This window comes from Geotrypetes seraphini, chromosome 15, assembly GCF_902459505.1.
Source record: "Geotrypetes seraphini chromosome 15, aGeoSer1.1, whole genome shotgun sequence".
NCBI classification, from domain to species: domain Eukaryota; kingdom Metazoa; phylum Chordata; class Amphibia; order Gymnophiona; family Dermophiidae; genus Geotrypetes; species Geotrypetes seraphini.
This window is the reverse complement of record NC_047098.1, coordinates 46,578,520-46,598,590: the sequence shown is the minus strand read 5'-3', so window position 1 is coordinate 46,598,590 and position 20,071 is coordinate 46,578,520. Positions and strand designations below refer to the sequence as shown.

Below are 20,071 nucleotides of genomic sequence, written 5' to 3'. Positions count from 1 at the left end.
AGTGATGGATGCCTGGAATGCGCTCCCGAGAGAGGTAGTGGAAACTGTGACTGAGTTCAAAGAAGCGTGGGATGAACACAAAGGATCTAGAATCAGAAAATAAGATTAAATATAGAACTAAGGCCAGTACTGGGCAGACTTGCACAGTCTGTGTCTGTATATGGTCGTTTGGTGGAGGATGGGCTGGGGAGGGCTTCAATGGCTGGGAGGGTGTAGATGGGCTGGAGTAAGTCTTAACAGAGATTTCGGCAGTTGGAACCCAAGCACAGTACAGGGTAAAGCTTTGGATTCTTGCCCAGAAATAGCTAAGAAGAAAAAATTAAAAAATTTAAATTGAATCATGTTGGGTAGACTGGATGGACTATTCGGGTCTTTATCTGCCGTCATCTACTATGTTACTATGTTACTGTGTATATGAAGGCCTTGAAATAGTGGTGTGGGGATGTAATTGGAGTGGGGTGAAGGCTTTGCCAGTGCTCAGTTTCCAGTCTGAGAACATCAGTTCATAACTGAGTTCAGTGCTTGTAAGGTGGCTCACAAGTATTCTTTTTACCATGGCATTCAACAATATGTGGGACTGATATACTGCTGGTTGCCGAATCCCATGGTAAATCAAAGGTTAGTAAAACCTTGCCTTTTGCCACACATTGATAACTTTTCCCCTAACCCCCCCATATTGTATGCTAAATCTGCTTAATATGCATTGATCTACAAATTAATACATTTTTTTCATTTCATTTTTCTTTCTATCTATCACCTAGACTACTGTAACTTGCTTCTCACAGGTCTTCCATGTAATATATTTCTCCCCTTCAATCTGTTCAAAATTTTGCTGTACAACTTACATTCAATCAGAGTTGCTATGCTCGTATCACCACTCTCCTGGGTCTCTCTATCCATTTCTGCATACAGTTCAAACTCCTTATTGACTTACAAGTGCATTCATTCTGCAGCTGCTCAATACCATATCTCTTCCCCTTCATCATATTTCTCAGACTTTTATTAACTATGTCCTCTCCTCCTTCAATCTTCTCTCTCAACTCCTATTCCATCTAGAGTCTCTTCCCTCTCACTCTTCCTTCCAACCCTTCTCACTTTCCCCTCCCATCCATTGTTCCCCCCCCCCTCGCTCTCCATATCCATTCAGCGTTGCCCCTTCCCCTCTTCCATCCAGAATCGCGTCTCTGTCCCTTCTTCTCCACTACAGCCATCTAGAATCTCTTCTGTCTCTCTATCTTTCTCTGCCTCCCTCTCTCTCTCTCCCTAGAATCCAGCATCTTCTCTATTTCTTCCTCATCTAACATGCCCTTTTGTCTCTCATCTCTCAGCATTAATCAATCTGTCTCCCCCGTTAAGCATCATCTGTCTCTCTCCCAATACCCCTTTCCCACTCCTTTTTCTTCCCCCCTTATGCCACATGGTCTCATTTCTCTTCCCCTCACCCTACTGTTGTCCCATTCTCTCCCTCTCTTCCTCCTGGTCGCTCACAGAAACCTCTTCCTGTCCTTTCCTTCTGGAGGGCCTGTAGGAACTGGGATCTCACTTCCCTGCCTGTCACCTGTGCTGTTGTGCCCTAACCCTATGTATGCCATTGCCAGTTTCCCACCCTTGCCTGCCTGTTTCTCACTTGCTTTCCCTCCCGCCACTCCCGTAGCATGCAAACAAAACTAACCCTTGTTGCAGGGCCATAATTCTGTGCGTGCCGCTGATGGCTTCCTTCCTCTTTCCTCCCTTCATGACATAAGCTGGCTGCGTCACACAGAGCACTGGGGCCCCACGGCACAGGTTAGATTTGTTTGTACACTGCCATGGCGGTAGCGAGAGGGCAATAAGTGAGACAGGCAGAAAGGGAGAGAAGTTCACTTCACCAGGCAGTAGCTGTGGGGTTTAGGGCAACTGCCCTGTTTGCCCCCTTCCCAACCCCCCCCTCCCATGTCAGCCCTGTAGTCTATTACTAATAAACAGATAGAGGAACCAGTTCAAAAGATACTTTCCACTTTCAACGGTGCTCAGAATCCAAGATGGAATGTAAGAACTCAGAGTGGGGGATTAACCCCTACCAGAACTCTTATGGTATCTATCATTGCACCATAACTGCTGTGAAAAGTTGTTTTGAATCACTAAGTGAAATAAGTGATACTATGTAACTTGCACTCTTTCAAGTTGCTTATAAAGAATGAATAGTTCAAAGGTTAAGTAACTTAGCTGAAGATTGCTGCTAGCGTTAGTTTGGCTGGGTCCTGACGCGTTTCGCCTTACTGGCTTCCTCAGAGAACCCGCAAACAATCTTGCATATTGTTATTTATCCTGGTTTGAAATCAGTAATTTTTCATTTCCTGTGACGGAAAGCCCTGTAGTCTAGCCTGTTCCAGGCAGACAGATTTAAATAGTTCTTCAAAGTGTATCCACTAAGCTTCAAAAAGCCATAGTTTCAAAAAGCTCATCACAAAACTTTTCAGGATTTATAGGTACATGTTTACAAATGATGAGGCTTCCTTCAGGTTGTTTTATACCAGTTTAGTATTAAAATTGTGCAGTGTGTCTGACATTTCTAGTGCAAAGGATACAGTAGGCTTGACAAGTGAGGTTTGTTTCTTTCCTTCACCTGCAAGGATTGCAAAAGGTATCATTTTTCAACTCCAGCTTCTTATATCACTGGGTAGTACCTCAGTTCCTTAGTTTTTCCTTCTGCAAGCAAGAAGAGACGGTGTCTTTTTTTATGTTCTGAATCTGTTTTATTATTTTCAGTTTTTATCTGACTTTTGAGGCTTTCTGGTGCTACAGAGGTTCCTAGGATTTCTGGGACAGCGCTGCCTGGGAGAAGATACAATCTCTGGATCAGAGGGCTGCAGCATCTCTCTAACCCTCTAGCCCATTCAGCATCTCTTACCCTCCCTTCTCCCCCAGTCCATGCAGTTCCAGTTACATTTTCTAAAACAAGCTGCCAGCATGTGGGAGAAAGTGGCACCGGAGGCAGGTGGTGTTGAAGCGGTGCTAGATACAGGCAGGCTGGCCAGGTACAGTCATGCAGGAGCCCCCAAAGACCATCATCCATTCCTGCAGGATCCCTGGGAGTCTGGAGTGGATTCCTGCAGACCTGGTGGGGGGTGGAGGATCCCCACTGACCCTGTTCTCATGCAACTGTCTAAACTGAAGTACTGCCTAGTGACAGAAAGAGGTGCAGTTGAAAAATGTAGATGATGTCATTTGCAATCGTCGCAGGTGTAGGGAAGAAACCCACTTGTCAAGCCTACTGTACCCTTTTACTAGAAAGAAGATTATCAGGAACCTGATCTTTCCATTCCAAAACACAAATACATAATGTTCCAGTTTTGTGACTTTTTTTTGTTGTTGTTATTGTTCATAAGCTACTGATTAGGTAAATCTATTCTTGTTTCCTGATAATACAGGATGATTCACAAATCATAAGATTAAAATTAGTCTAATAGGATAACTTTTCACATTTCATTAATATATTGCAGGTATTGGTCAGTGAGGACTCAGATAGTGATGGCATTGTAGCTCACTTTCCTGCCCACGAGAAGCCAATTTGCAGCATGGCTTTTAATCCCAGTGGTAAGTGTGCTTTTTTGAATAGGGAATTTTCTTTGTGTCATTAAGAGATTACAGAATTGTGCATTTGTATTGTTTCTTTAAGAGGTTGTCTGGTACTGAGCTCTCACTTTCTTTAGTGTTTGGATCACACTGGTATACTGTCATAGTTTGTTGTTACAAGATACCCTGAAGTTAAAGGTATCTTTCCTTGGTCTGGTATGCTGTTACATTTTGGTCATTGTGCCTGGCTTGTGTAGAATTTCACTGCTCATATTGGAGTATATCTGGAAATATGTTCGGTACGGTATTTAAACTTATTGTATAGTATTGTATTTAGACTTACTGTATTGTATTATATGTGGAGTTATTGTATTGTATTAGCATTGTACTGTACTAAGACCTTTGTTATTCGCTGAATGTCCAGCCTTCTTACATTGTAAACCGCCTAGAAGTCGCCTGACTATGGCGGTATAGAAAAATAAAGTTATTATTATTATTATTATTATGATGTAGTCTTCACCAGTAATCCTATATGAAGATATATTGCAACACACTGTATGTAAACCCAAGCTCTTTGGGGAGGACAGGATATAAATCTAAATAAATAAATAACCATAACAACTGTCATAGCTGTTATCATGCATACCCAAAGGCCCTGATTCTGTAAACTGCTTCTCGATTGTAGGCAGCAGTAGGCATCCTACAGCTATCTAACCAGCCAATCGGGACGCACGTTTTTAGAAAAAAAAAGATCCTGAGGCAGGCCGCCTACATTGGAGGCTCCCCTGGGAGCCTAGGGAGGCCCGCCTAAGCTCGCCTAAGGCTAGCTGTGGGCATGGTGTTCCCTGGAAGTGACCTTAGGTGAACCTAGGCAGCCATACGCGTCTCCCTTGCTCAGCGAGAGACACAATATAAGTAAGTAGACGCGGCCACTAAGCATATCGCAGCAAGGGATCTCCTTGCCACAATAAGTTTAGTGGCGAATGCAGCAGGAGGGATGCCCAATCACTCCTGCCCAAAATACCCCCCACCCGCACCTGAATATCGCCGGCAGGAAGGTGCCCAATCCCTCCTCTTGGAACACCCCCACTCCCCTTGAAGATCGCTGGCAGGATGGTGCTGAGTCCCTCCTGCCGGAGCACTCCCCCCCCCTTGAAGATCGTCAGCAAAAGGGTGCCCAATCCCTCCTGCTGGGACACCACACACCCCCCCTTGAAGATTGCCAGCAAGAGGGTGCCCAATCCGTCCTGCCGGAAACTCCCCACCGTAGATATCCCGACACTGGGGGCCCCTCCACGCACCCCCCTGTGTGTAGACCCCCCACCCCTTCCTAACCCCTCCCCGGACCCCCTTCTAACCTTTTAATGTTGGCCAGCCAGACAGGTCTTCCTACCGTCCAGCTGGCAGGCTTGCCTCCGTCGAAATGAGGCGGACCTCTCCCTTCCTGGTGCACTGTGGGATGCACAGGGGAGGGTCCTAAGGCCTGATTGGCCCAGTAAGCACTTGTCAGTAAGCCCAACATCTGGCCTGCAGGCCCGCTTCCCTCGAAATGAGGCAGGCCTGCACCTTCCTGGTGCACTGGCCATAGGCCCATGGGCCAACCGGAATCTTAGGTTGGCCCATGTGCCTATGGCCAGTGCACAGGAAGGTGCAGGCCTGCCTCATTTCGAGGGAAGCGGGCCTGCAGGCCAGATGTTGGGCTTACTGACAAGTCGCTAATTATACAAAAATTAGCAGGCTTATTTCTGCAGTTTGTCGGAGCTATAACCCCATCTAGCCATTTTATTGGATGATGTCACTTCTTTTTTCACACTCACCTTAGGTCTTTTTCTGGTATCGTATCCCTGGTGACTCTAGCACAGGTTCCTTGCGTCAACTTCCTAGGCTTGCAAAGTCAAGCCTTGATATTGTGTACTATAAATATGGTAGCACTTCAGAAATATATTAGTAAGCATCTGTTTTGCAATTCTCATAAGCTTTTTGCACAGTATTATGTCTTAATATACTGAATCCTGCTATTCTTATGAGAGGAATGAGTGTGTTAAGATATTTTTAGTAACTTTATTATAGAATAATAAGTAAAGTGTTAGATCTTTCCTTGATAACTGTTTCTTTTTAACCAGGGATCATTTGCATTAGAAGTCAATTTTTAAAAAAAGTTGTACAGTAGGTGATAACCTTTTCGTTGAACTGACTTAAAACATTTTAGACTGCCTTTTGAGAGCTATACTCCCTTTATTGGATTAAAGCAGAATCTGAAAGTGAAATCAGTAACTTCACTTGAACTAATGACCAGTGTATTAGGAATTAGTAAAGCGAGACTGGTTGGAGAGATGGTGGTTAAATGCTTCAATGATACAACTCTAGGGTCTGCCCTTTCCCACTCATTTGAGTGATATGGGGCCATGACCACTTAACACCTTCAAGGATCAAAAAACAATAAAGGCTTTTTTTTTGCCCCTTAAAGATAAAGAATGCTTGTGGGCAAGTGAGGACCAACTTGTTAATTGATCTTGTCCAGCCAACAGCAGCATCTTCATTAGTTATTGTGCAGGGACAGGGAGGTTTGGTGATTGAGTGCCTGACAATCAGGGAAGTGCCTGGATGGCAAGCAGCTCACTCTGGGCCAGATTGATGAGTTGGAAGACCATGGGATCCTCTTACATTCCAAAGGCAGAAAAGCAGCACTTATTTATTTATTTATTTAATTTCTGTCTATTTTTATACATATCCAGGGTGGGGGAATATTTTGTTGGTTTATTTTTGATTGTACTGTTGAAAGGGTAGGGTGGAATATTTTTCTTTGTATTATTATTATTGATGAAATTTAAGTGCTTATGTTGATTATTAATGTTTGTAAAATTCATGGCACTTGTATTAGTTTTGAAATTAATAAAGATGAAAAAAAAGAGTCATTTAATATCAGTTTTCAACAGGGTTTATTTGGTTACATCAAAATATACATTGTTTTATAAGTACACGCATCTAAAAAGTGACATAAAGGTGCAGATGGACATTTTTCTTGCCAAACCCTTCCAATGTACTATTTTCAAAATCTATTTTCTAGATGGATATCTATATTGTTCATCTGCAGTTTGTCTGAATCTCAAGGGGGTGGGTTAGAGGTGATGTGCGGCGGGTTTATGATGTGGACATTTTTCTGCTATAATCTAACATTTAATAATATGTCTACTATGAATTATTTCTATAGCGCTACCAGACGTACGCAGCACTGTACAGAGTCACAAAGAAGACAGTCCCTGCTCGAAAGAGCTTACAATCTAAACAGCCAAGACAGACAAACAGGATGTCATGGATACAGTTAAGGGGAACAGTTAATCTGCTGGCTGGGTTGGTGGGCAGTGTGTAGTAGGTTACAGGGGGGCACAATTTGGGCATGTAGGGCTAGACTTGTATTAATGAATAAGTGCTAAAAAGGTGCCCAGACACTGACAAGATGTAAGCATGACCCCCTCTAATACTCCTCCACTGGTCATTGACCCCCTTCCACCCACCCCCACAGATGTGAATGAAACAGTACATACTTGCCTATATGACAGCTTTAGATATTATGGTCAATCCTATTAAAGCAGGAAGTAGGTTCCTGGAGTAGCCTGGTGAGCGGTGTAATGAACCATAGAGATGGGGATTCAAGCCCATACTCTCCTTAATGGTGGAATTTGTGAGCCTTCCAAACCCAATCCTAACCCTACTGCACCCTTATATAGGTGTCACCTGCAGGCATAAGGGCTAGTGAGGTGGTACATTTGGGTACAGTGGGTTTTGGAGGGCTCCCCATACAATATAAGGAGGCTTTGATGAATGTGTACCTGGAAATTTTTATATGAGGTTCACTGCAGTGCTCCTTATGGTACCAGCCCCACTGCTCTGCTGGGATGTCTGGGTAGCCAATCTACTAAAAATGCTGGCCCCTTCTATATCCCAATGGCTTTTTTTTTTTTGTTGCGCATTTTAGTTTTGAATGTTGGGTTGTTGTTTTTTTCTTTCTTTTAATGGTTCAAAAAGATAGATGTCCTGAGCACAAACACATCCATTTTTGAAAAAAAACAAGATAGACATTTTGCAGTTTTCAAAATGGCCATGTTTTGGTTTTAGATTTTTGTGTTTGTTCTGCGAAACATCTAAACTAGGATTTTAGACATTATTGAAAATGTTCCTCACAGTGTTGACTATAATAGCTTCAAAGTGCCTATTATGTTCAACATAGATTCAGAAACAGGTGGCCATAAGATTGTATGGTAAACTTTACAGTAGGATTCATTTTGACCTTTTCCTTCATTTGCATATTTTACAGTTTAACTATATTTCAAATTAATATGTTGTTGATAAGCTTGTGGCTGAACTTAGAAATTAAAGATGAGGTTCAAAGATGTTCTATTTTAACTGACTAATGCTTCAGGATAGTCTTTAAAGGAGAAATTGTACATCCCTTTGGATGACAGATGATGTAGAGTCAAGAGCCTTTTCTCTTCTTTGAAGTTCACTTGCCAAACATTTTTAAATCATCCTAAAAGAAATTTATTATTATATTATTTCTATAATGCACCTAGATTACTTTTTATACATAGATATTTTTTTACATTTCAGTTCCAGTATTTCTATCTCTTAGTAACATAGTAAAAGACAGCAGAAAAAGACCTGAACGGTCAATCCAGTCTGCTTAATAGTCACACATTACACAGTATATTGCCTTTTCTTTAATATTTCTGGGCCATAGACCATAGAAGTCTGCCCAGTACTGTCTTTAGGTTCCCACTGCTGGAGCCCCCTCCCCCTCAGCTCATCCAAAACCAAATTAGAGAATGACACGGTGACAAAATTCATCACCGTCCCCGTCCCCGCGGATAACCGCGGGAAATAATCCCATGTCATTTTCTAGTGTCTATTTCAACCTCAGTCCTTCTACACCAGCATTCTTCAAAGCAAAGCTTGCGGGTTAGTGGATGTGCCCAATTATACTCTGATTCTTCCCTCTCTCCTTAAAGAATGACATGAAGATGGTTTCCCGCGGTTATCCGCGGGGACGGGAACGGTGATGAATTTTGTCACCGTGTCATTCTCTAAACCAACTCACCATATATGGGACACAGACCATGCAGGATTGCCTAGTACCAGCCTAAGTTTGTTTTATACCATTCATTTTCTAATTAGAGATCCTCTATGTTCATCCCATGCTTTTTTGAATTCTGTCACCGTTTTCATCTCTACCACCTCTCTTGGGAGGGCATTCCAGTCATCTACCACCCTGTCTATGAAAACAATTTAATAACATTGCTCCTAAGTCTGCCACCCCGCAACCTCAGTTCATGCCCTCTAGTTTTACCAATTCCCTTTCTCTGGAAAAGATTTGTTTCTATATTAATACCTTTCAAGTATTTAAATGTCTGTATCATATCTCCCCTGTCCCTCCTCTCCTCTAGGGTATACATATTCAGGTCTTCCAATCTCTTCTTGTACATCTTTTGGTGCAAGCCCCATATCATTTTTGTCACTTTTCTCTGGACCGTTTCAAGTCTTTTTACATTCTTAGCTAGATATGGCCTCCAAAACTGAACGCAGTACGCTAGGTGAGGCCTCACCAATGACCTGTAATGTGGCATCAACATCTTCTTTCCTCTGCTGGTTATGCTTCTTTCTTTACAGCCCAGTATCCTTCTAGCTACAGCCACCGCATTATCAAACTGTTTCATTGCCTTCAGATCCTCAGCCACTATCACTCCAAGGTCCCTCTTTCTAACTGTGCATATCTGCCTGTCACCTCTCAGCACTCTTCTCCAATGACCTCACTGTCTTCTGGTAGATATGGCTGGCTGTAGTACAACTGGGTCTGTCTGGCAGACTACAATCTCTGGAATAACTAGAAGTCCTAATTGGAACAGAAGTACTTGGATTTGGATTTTAAGATTTAATTATTCACCTTTCCAAATCTGAGCCTAAGTGAATTATACGTTTTTTTGTGTTTATTCATTTTAAATCCAAAAACAATGCATACAAATTATTTGGAAAAAAACAACAACCCAGCACTTAAATCCATCAGTAAAATACATAAGAATAATTTTTGACCCCCCCCCCTCTCCCATGATTTCAATATTTTCAAGATAACCATATAATAGTATTTATAAATCATTAGGATACCATTCCATGTACCCTATCCATCTCCCTCCAACCCACCCCCTTTTGCTGGATGTGTAAATTATAACCGGAAGTAAAGGGAAAACCATTCAATTAGAATCAATAAAATTGGTCAATGGACCCCATGTCAGATGAAACCATTTAATATTACCCCTTTGTTTAGAAATCATTTTCTCGTATTGATAACACAAGCATAACAAATTCCACCAAAAAGTGAAATTTAAGTGGTCACAATTCTTCCAATTTTTTGTAATCATTTGGATGGCTATCCCAGTCATTTTACCCAATAACCTGTTTTTATGTTTGTCTATTGGAACCGCAGACTCCAAAATCAGAGTAATATGTCCCCAAATAGATCTCCAAAAACTGAGTATCAAAGGACAGTAGAATAATAAATGATCCAGTGTCCCTATGTCCAGATGACAGTGCCAGCATCTATTAGTTTTTGAACTATCTAACTTTTGTAAACTAACAAGGGTCCAAAAACTTCTATGTAACAAAACCCCTCCCCCATGTTTGTCTCATAGATGCTGATGCTATACATCTCATCATCCAAGACCAAATCTGTGGCCATTGAGTAGCAGAAATCTGCTGCTTAATCTCAATGCTCCAAATATCTCTCAAACTTGTTTTGTTTTGGTTTCTTATTCATATAACCAGATTTTAATTTATACCACTAGGCGGCCTGATGCCCTAGGAAATCTGTCTGGAAGCATAGGACCGGCAAGATATACTGATTTTTTTGAGGTACAGTTGGTAGCCCAAGAGGGCTTGCAATCTAAATTTTACTTGAGGCAATGAAAGGTAAAGTGACATGCACAAGCTCAAAGGAGTGTCAGTATGTTAAAAAGATTTATATCATGACTTCCCTGGTTCTCAGCCTGCTGCTCTGACTACTATGTTTCTCTGAAAATAAGGCAGTGTCTTATATTCATTCAGGGCCCAAAAAAAGGCACTTGGTCTTATTTTTGGGGTATGCACATGATCATCTCTCCCTTCCTTTCCTTCACACCAATTCTTCCTCTTTCCTTTCTCTCCCCCACATGTGCAACATCTTTCCTCTCCTCCCTCTCATTCCCATGTGCAGCAGACGTTTGCCCAGCTTCTATCCTTCCTTCCCTCCCTCTCAACCCTTGTGCAGCAGAACCCTTGAGCACCCCTGCCCCCACCGCGCAGCCGAACCCCTGCTGACCCTCCATCCTTCCCTCCCTCCCTTCAACCGAAGCAGCGTCGGGCCGGCAGCACTCTAAACAGGCTGCTTGGCCTTGTCCATTGGGGATTTTACTCTGCCACGGCACGGCACACCATGGCAGAATGAAATCCCCGATGGACAAGGCCAAGCAGCCTGTTTAGAGTGCTGCCGGCCTGACGCTGCTTCAATTGAAGGTAGGGCTCGCTCGCGGTCGGCGGAGAGGGAAGGATGGAGGGTCAGCAGGGGTTCGGCTGCACGGGGGTGGGGGGACGGTTTGAAGAGTTGCCGACAAATCCTGGGACTAGGGCTTATTTTTGGGGTAGGGCTTACATAAATACCTACCCTGAAAATGGGCTTATTTTCGGGAGAACACGGTAATAGAGCATTTTATCTTGCAGGTCTTGGTGTCCAAGAAGAAATTTAGGCACTTACACAGATAGGCATGTCTGGCAGGCTATGCAGAGAACCTGGAAAGGTAGATGTTTGAGCAGTAGCCACATATGTATTGTTGGCTATTAAATTATTGTGTTTATGGATAGGTAATGGAGGGAAATAATTTGGGATCTTCTGTAATTTTCTATCCTAAAAGGAGGAAGATGAATTTGTCGAGCGAGATTTCGAGGCAGAGGTATGATCCCCCACTGATGAAATGACAGCTTCAAGGTCACAGCCGGAGGGCCTATGCGTGGGCGTCAATGTGATGACATCACACATGTGATGACATCTTGATGTCATCATGTCGATAGTGCACTTCCGGATGCCTTCTGGCTGCGGAATTGGGTTTAGTGTGCCGCAGTGCCGAAAAGTTTATGGGACATTGCCTTAATCCCTCTAGTGGTCATGTCTACTATACCTGAATGTGCACCACTTTAATAGCTCTGTCTTGCAGGTGGCTTTAATATATAGGTATAGTAGGTACACGTCTCCCTCCAAATTTATGGGTTTAGGACTTACAACTTCAGTTATTCACAAGTTTCTAAACCCTGACCTACTCCCACCTCCTGGACCTCTCCACGCCATACATGGTGGCCGAGCGGTGAAGCGCCCCACTGTTTCTACGCTCCTGCCCCGTGCTGTGACCCGCAATTGTAAGTTGTAAAGGCACAGAGCCATGATAACTCTGAGTTCCATTCCTCCTTTTAAGTGCCTGACTCTGACCCACCCTGCCTCCCTCCTGCGTCCTGGATCTCTCCACACCTTACCTGGTGGTCTAACGGTGAAGTGGGGGCAGGAGTGATCTTCCTATGCTCCTGCCCTGTGCAGAGCCATCAACAAAAATGGCTGCTGTGAGTTCCCGCTATAGTCTCGTGAGATCACAGGAACTCATTCAACAGAACATTCCTTATTAGGTCTTGTCACAACTATCCACTACTATTTGGATCAACATAAACCTGTGGTTCTCATTTCCTTAGATTTAGCGGCAGCCTTTGACACAATTGATCATCATTTATTACTCCACCGCCTTTCTTCCATTGGTATAAAAGATCATGTATTAGAATGGTTTCGTTCTTATTTTACAGATAGATCTTCTTCTGTGTATTTTAACAACTCTATTTCAAAAACATATCATACTAATTATGGAATACCACAAGGGTCCATATTGTCACCTCTACTGTTTAACATCTATTTGGCCCCTCTTTTAACCCTATGTCAATCCATAGGATTTACCGTGTACGCCTATGCTGATGATTTCCAACTTTTGCACCCCATTGATCCCTCTAGTTCCCAGGACATATTCGAAATCAACCATAAACTGGCTAAAATCCATAAGTGGTTGAATATTAATCAACTTTCTTTAAGTATCAATAAATCTACAACTGTGCTTTTCTCAGGGAAAGAAGGCGTTCAACTCATTAATCCAATCATAATCGATAACAAACCCCTTAATCACACTACTAATACAAAAATCTTGGGTGTCATAATAGACAATAATCTCACCTTTCGACCACACATTAGCTCTTTGGTTAAAAATTGCTTCTATAGACTAAGAATGATTCGTTCGCTGGTCCCCCTTCTTGATTCTCCATCTCTCAATACTCTAATTCACTCCCTAGTGATCTCAAAATTAGACTATTGTAACTCCTTATTAAAGGGGGCTTATCTTAAGGATATTAGGCGTCTCCAAATTATACAAAACACCGCAATAAAGGTAATTTCAGGTTCTAAAAAATTCGACCACGTCACGCCTCTACTCCAACATGCCCATTGGCTTCCCATTTCATATAGGATAACATTTAAAATAGCTCTTTTAGTCTTTAAGACATTAAAAAATAATACTCCAGCATTTATAGATAGACATCTGATTCCATACAATTCGCCTAGAGTTCTCAGATCATCCTCACAATCTACCCTATATGTTCCCTCTTTAAAAATCATTGGTACTCGCCGTGACTTGATTTTCTCGGTTACTGCTCCAACAATTTGGAACTCACTCCCTCTTTATTTAAGACTTGAACCAGACTTGCAAAAATTTAAGAATAGCTTAAAGTGTCTTCTTTTTAAAGAAGCCTTTAACTAAAAGTTTTTTTTTTTTTTTTTTTGCTGGTTATTTCCTATTTTCATCACCCTTCATCAAATTAAGATCCCCTTCCCCTTCCCTTTTAACTTTTCTTCTGTTCTAAATTTTTCCTCTCACCTTCCTAATGTACTACCCCATTTTGGTTATTTTATTTTAAAATTGTACTTTTTCTTTCTTTCCTACCGTTTCATGTGGCATGTCACCCCAGTTTGTTTTTTACTTTTTTAAAGTAGTCATTTTTAATTTTAATGTATTTGTGATTTTATTGCCTTTGTAAAACGCTTTGTAATCTGAAAAGCGTTTAATCAAATATCATAATAAACTTGAAACTTGAAACTTGTAACCATTTTTGTTGAAGGCTCTGCACGGGGCAGGAGTGTAGGAAGATCGCTGCTGCCCAACTTCACCGCTAGACCACCAGGTAAGGTGTGGAGAGGTTTGGGAGGCTGGGGTGGGTCAGAGTCAGCCCTAAAAGTTATTTGCAGGCTTGTTCTGCCCTTAACCTTTGCGAATATGGAGGGAGAAGTGTATATATTTGTTTAAGGAGGTCTACTCAATTAGGGCAACTTTTTATACTCGGACATTCTTCTCATTCAGTTATCGCTGTTGGATGTCCTAAATTTGGGCCTTCCTAGTCCTGCAGTATAGACTGTCCAAATTCTGCCTTTCACAAAAATTTTAATTTGGATGTTTTTTGTAGATGGACATTTTGATATGTCCGTCTATTCTGAAAATGAGTTCCATAGTGGCAGAATCAGTACTCATGTGTTCAAGTAGTAGAAAACCAGAGAGAAAGAGACTGTGTGGGCAGACTGAATTGGCCTGTTGGTCTCTATCTGTTGTCATTTACTAAATCACTTTTTAACAGCAGCTTAATGTCACTTTTTCTTTGAGTTTGGAGCAAGTGATATTGGCAGAGCTGCACTGCCTAATTGTATTAAATTTTCCCCTCAGAGCAATTAAACTGTTCATTGTGACTTCAGTGTTTACATAACATACATGACAAGTTTATTACTTCCTGTATACAGAACAGAAACTTAAATTTTGATAACACTATATTTTTGAGATTTGGTCCATCCACAGTGGAAGGAACTGTGCAGAATTTATCTTGAAACAGCAGCTGGATTATTGTATACACTGCTCTTTGGCACTGCAGAGAGCATCCACCTAGTATATAATATTTTGATTAGAATGTCTCTCTTGATATTATTTTCAGTTGATAAAATGAAGATAACAATTATTTGTCCTTTGTCTTCAGTGAGGAAAGAACAAGAAGTAATGGTCTTAAATTACAATGGGAGCAAGAGAATGCATTGCAGAAGCCATCACATCCTTGTACAATTTTCAAATTCTGTTGTCTAAAAACCATAAAATTCAGGTGCATTAAAGTTTTTCACTGATGTACCTAGTGTATATTTACAAAGTTCTGCTATTTCTGCTCATCCCCTGATCCATTTAAAATTCTGATCCCATGCAGTATTCCTGATCCCATGCAGTATTACCACAATACCCTGATTAGGGGACTATACCCATGATTTTGCAAGCAGAAACAACTGGGATAGAAACAAACTGGGATCACTCCTGCCTACCGCTACCCAGCAGGGATACATTGGTAGGTGTCAGGAGGTATGGGAGAGGGGATGGTGGGACTTTATGAATTTATAATAGATTGAGGATCAAGGAGGAGGGATGTGACTTTGAAAATTTGTAATAGAAAGGGTCAGAAGTCAGAGGAATACTTTTTTTAAGGAATAGAGTAGCTGTTTGGATTTTTTTTTTTTCAACACTGGCTTGGCCCAATTTTGCAAGCTCAACTTGGGGTCTGCTATGTTTGCATTGCTGTGACTGGAAAAATGTGATGTTCCTAGCTGCAGCAATGTAATACTGAAGGTTTCTGAACCTCTTGGTACATTTTCTAGTCCTAGAATAGAGAACAGATGTGTAATATTATTCTGGGTTGGTAAATACAGACCATAGTTTGGATGCTAAGGAGAATTTTATAATTGTAGTAGTCGGGAATAAGTTACTTAAAAGGGTCTGGTGGAATCTCTGTCACAGAAGATTGTTAATTTAAAAAATGAGGCAAATATTTGCCAGGGGTGATTTAAAGATGGTGTCCCTCTGCTGCATCACTGATGATGTCATCAGCAATGCGACACACGGAACGCCCGGGCGAGTCTACATTTTGCTGGCCTACATTGTAAGCGTCTTTCCCTCTACTAGGGAGACGCGTAGGGCCGCCTAGGTTTGCCTAAGGCCCTTAGACGAGCTTAAACGGTCTTGTGGGCCTCCCTAGGCTCCCGGAGACGCCTTCAATATTAGCGGCCTACTTGGGGAGTATTTTTTTTTTAAACGTGCGTCCCGATTGGCTGATTAGACAGCTGTAGGACTCCTACAGCTGCCTAAAATCGGGACACACTTTGGAAAATCTGGGCCATAGTACAAATAGATTACCGATATAAAAGGAGAGGGGGATGAACTACAATATTTAAAGAAAATAAAGAAACGTTTAGGGAAAACACATCTGGAGGATAACAAAGAATAAATATTAGAGCATGGATAAGCATAAAAGAGAAAGTGGAGAAGTTTGCGACCTATACATAAGGTCCGATTAAAATAAAGTATTAGAGCATAAGATTTAATGATAGACGAGTTATCCTATCTATGTCTCAAATGAGTCCTTATACAAGAAACTTTTTAAAGAGCTTTTGAATTTTTCTAATGAAGGTTCATCACGTAAGTAAATTGGTAAGTTGTTCCAGAGCAGAGAAAATCGTATACTACATACACACTTATCTCATACTTGTATTAAACACAGCCATGAGTGCTAAGGCATGTTCTGAAAAACCTGTGATATTAGTTAGGAATTCTGATTTTTTTTAAAAAGATCTTGATAATACCTGAAGAGTCTGCTCATACAGGGCTGGTCCAAGGATAGCTGGTGCCCTAGGTGAACCCCTTGTATTGAAATGCCCTTCCAGATGATATCAGAGTTGAGGACCATTATTATAGAGATTAAAGGCTTTTTTATTTGTAGCCCTGTTTGTTACTGAAGGATAAGTGATCCTTTAGGTGAAGCATTAGGGGTGGGGAAAATGCAGGCTGACAAAGTTTTGTTGTTTATTACACTAAATTTAATTAATTTATAAGAGTTTTGAAATGTAGTAATGTTGTGTTTGTGTTATGCTGTACTATGAGTATTTTACTGAATATGAAGCATATGAATCAGTAAAATGAAATGAAATAGTACTGGTGACTCTTACATTTAGGGTAATGTGATTATATGGCCACTTATGGCTTTGATAATTTTTTATTTCCAAATATACACATATTTCATTGCTGGTCCTCCAACATGGGCCCATATTTTGATTATTCTACATCAGGGAGATTCAGCAGACTTCATAGAGAGGCATTTTACTTTCACACTAAACTTTTATAGCAAAATTGCACATAATAAGTTCTAGAGTTCATGACAGAGAGACTAAAATTTTATGTTAACTTGAGTTTTAGAGATCATCTGTCATGGATAGAAAATGCACTTATTTGAGCTACCACTGATTTGCCTCTTCCATCAAGAACTAATTGTCAAGGAATCCTCTTTCCTTTTAGTGACCAATGCATTCAAATCTGTTCCCACCACAGGAAAGAAGGTGAGGATTTTAATGGTGGTATATCCTGATCACAAAGAAAATGGGAGGATACCATGGGGAGTCAGGGACAGGTACACGCTGTAGCGCTCGGTCTAGGGAGTGTAAGAGGCACGCAAATAATGCTCATGGTGTCCTAGCTGATAAAGAGGGATTGTCCCCACTGATATACAACAAACACACAACATGGAGGGCTATGTACGTCAATGCCCACAGTCTGGGAAACAAGATCCTAGACTTGGAAACAGAAATGAGGAATGCCGATCTGGATGTGGTGGCGATATCTGAGACCTGGCTAACTGACTCCCATGGGTGGGACATGGTCATTCCAGGTTACAACTTGCTTCGTCGGGACAGGGAGGGTAAAATGGGGGGTGGTGTAGCATTATATACTAAAGATAACATTAAGGTCACCAAAATCACAGATGTACAGTACACCGGGGAATCCCTTTGGGTAAATTTGGCCAGAGGGAAGGACAAATGCCTATATCTTGGCGTAGTGTACAGACCCCCAAAACATCAAGATGACCTAGATATGGAACTAATTGGAGATATAGAGAATATCACCTTGCGGGGGGACACAGTATTGGTAGGTGACTTCAACATGCCTGATGTGGATTGGGTCACACTTTCCTCTGCTTCCGGCAACTCTTTGATTGGAGCAAGACTCAGGCAACTGGTAATTGAACCAACAAGGGATCAGGCAATTCTGGACCTGGTACTTACTAGAGAATGACACGGGGAAAAAATCTGTCCCTGTCACTGCACCGTCCCCGGCCCACCATCCTCTGCACCGCCCCATCACCGCCGTTCCCTTCACCGCCCCGTCACCGTTATCGCCATCCCTTTCACCGCCCCATCACCGCCACTGCCATCCCATTCACCACCCCGTCACCGTCCCCGTCTAGCACCCATCTTCTTCCCTCCGCTCCCCCATAGTCTGGCATCTGTCTTCTTCCCTTCCAGCGTCTTCTCCCGACTCTGCCTTCCACATTTCCTTTCAGAGTCTGTTCCTCTCTACCTTCTTTCAATGTCTGTTCTATTCCTTTCCACCACCACCCTTCCCTCCCTCCTTTACCATCTGTTCCTTTCTCCCACCCTTCTTTCATATCTTCTATCAGTCCCCCCACCATCACTAGCAGTCTCTCTTCTCCCTTACCATGAGCAAATAGAACTTCTGAAAATTGTATTGCTGAGGCATTATTTCTAGTACGCCTTTTTTTCCAGATGGATAATGACATCAATTTTATAATTCTTACTGTCTGCTCTGATTTCATTCACAATTTGGTTTGTGTTTTGTACCTGAGGATTCCATGAGTCATTTAACCTTTTCCTGTCTCTTCTGTGATTTCAAGTTGATTCCTTCAGAAATGGAGTCTCAAGGCAGTAGCAGTTTTCTATTTTGGGCTCTTTTGACATTGTTTAAGGGATTTCTTGTGCATTTGGTGCTGGTCTTCTTTGATGAGGTCACTTCAGAATCTATTTCCAAGGAAGAGAAACTTTTTCCCTTTCACCCCCTCCTTCCTTGTGTGAGCCGGAACACGCGGTCCCCGCAAGCAAGTAATTTTATATCATTTTTATTCTATTCATTCATAGAAATTAAAGTCTAGATAATGCCAGTCACATAACAAAACATGATTTTACAAAAATAATTCCCTGCACAGTCAAGCCTACAAGGATTACTAGATGTCTTTCAGCAGCTCCCCTCCCTCCCTCCCCCTTACCTTTGTGGCCAAGTCAAAATGATCTACCAACAATAAAATTTTAAAAACACAAAGCAGAGAAAATGTTAATTATCATTTATATTCCGCGGGTTTTCAAAGAGGTCAAGGCAGATGACTTTATGCAATGTCACCTCAGTAACAACTATACAAAAATAGACAAATATTCCTCCTCCCTTTTTACTAAACTGCGATAGCGGTTTTTAGCACAGGGAGCTGCGCTGAATGCCCCACGCTGCTCTCGATGCTCATAGGCTCCCTGCGCTAAAAACCGCTATTGCGTTTTAGTAAAAGGGGGCCATAGTGCAAAATATAGACGGCAGATATAAATTCTCAAAACGGACACATTTTGATCACTAAGTTGAAAATAAAATCATTTTTCCTACCTTTTTGTCTGGTGATTTCATGAGTCTCTGGTCCTTCTTCTGGTCCTTCTTCTTTCTTCTCCTGCCCCCCCTCTTTCTTTCTCTCTCCCCCTGGCTCCCCTCTTTATTTCTGCCTTTCTTTCTCTCTCCCCCTGGCCCCCCTCTTTATTTCTGCCTTTCTTTCTCTCTCCCCCTGGCCTCCCTCTTTATTTCTCTCTCCCCTTGGCCCTCCTCTTTCTTTCTGCCTTTCTTTCTCTCCCCCTTGACCCCCTCTTTATTTCTGCCTTTCTTTCTCTCTCCCTCTGGCCCCCTCTTTATTTCTGCCTTTCTCTCTTCCCCTGGCCTCCCTCTTTATATCTCTCTCCCCCTGACCCTCCTCTTTCTTTCTGCCTTTCTTTCTCTCCCCCTTGACCCCCTCTTTATTTCTGCCTTTCTTTCTCTCTCCCCCTGCCCCACTCTTTATTTTTTCCTTTCTTTCTCTCTCCCCCTAGCCCCCACAAAGCCATCGTGCCAATTTCTCCACTTCTACGATTCTTTCCCTACCTTCATCCCCAAGCCAGCAGCCGATTTCTCCCTGCTCCTTCCCCGATGTCCTGAACTTCATCGGGCAGCAGCAGCATTCACAATTCACTGCTGTTGCCCGCTTCAGGCCTTCCTCTCTGTCGGGTCCTGTCTTCATGAAAACAGGAAGTAGGCAGGATCCGGCAGAGAACAAGGCCTGAAGCCGGCAACAGCAGCGAATTGTAAACGCTGCTGCCTGAAGAAGGTAATGGAGCACGAGGCAGACCACTTCTCCCCCCTCCCAGCAGAACCCCCGCTGACCCTCTTATCTCCCCCCCCTCCGTGAACCTTTCCGACCCTCCCAGCGAGAGCAGCAAACCTCCGCGGCTTTCTCCTCCCTCTGCCGCGTCACTGATGAC

General features: G+C 42.3%; 1 protein-coding gene across 11 annotated transcripts in view; it reads left to right on the top strand.

Annotated features, from left to right (window-relative positions):
* The window catches only part of BCAS3 (BCAS3 microtubule associated cell migration factor), a 1,368,214-nt gene that overhangs the window by 367,167 nt on the left and 980,976 nt on the right, over positions 1 to 20,071 (top strand). For all 11 annotated transcript variants that reach the window (XM_033921865.1, XM_033921866.1, XM_033921867.1 and 8 more), the window contains one exon: positions 3,483 to 3,576. In XM_033921865.1, the coding sequence (XP_033777756.1) occupies positions 3,483 to 3,576 (94 nt within the window). The remainder of the gene's footprint in view (positions 1 to 3,482; positions 3,577 to 20,071) is intronic.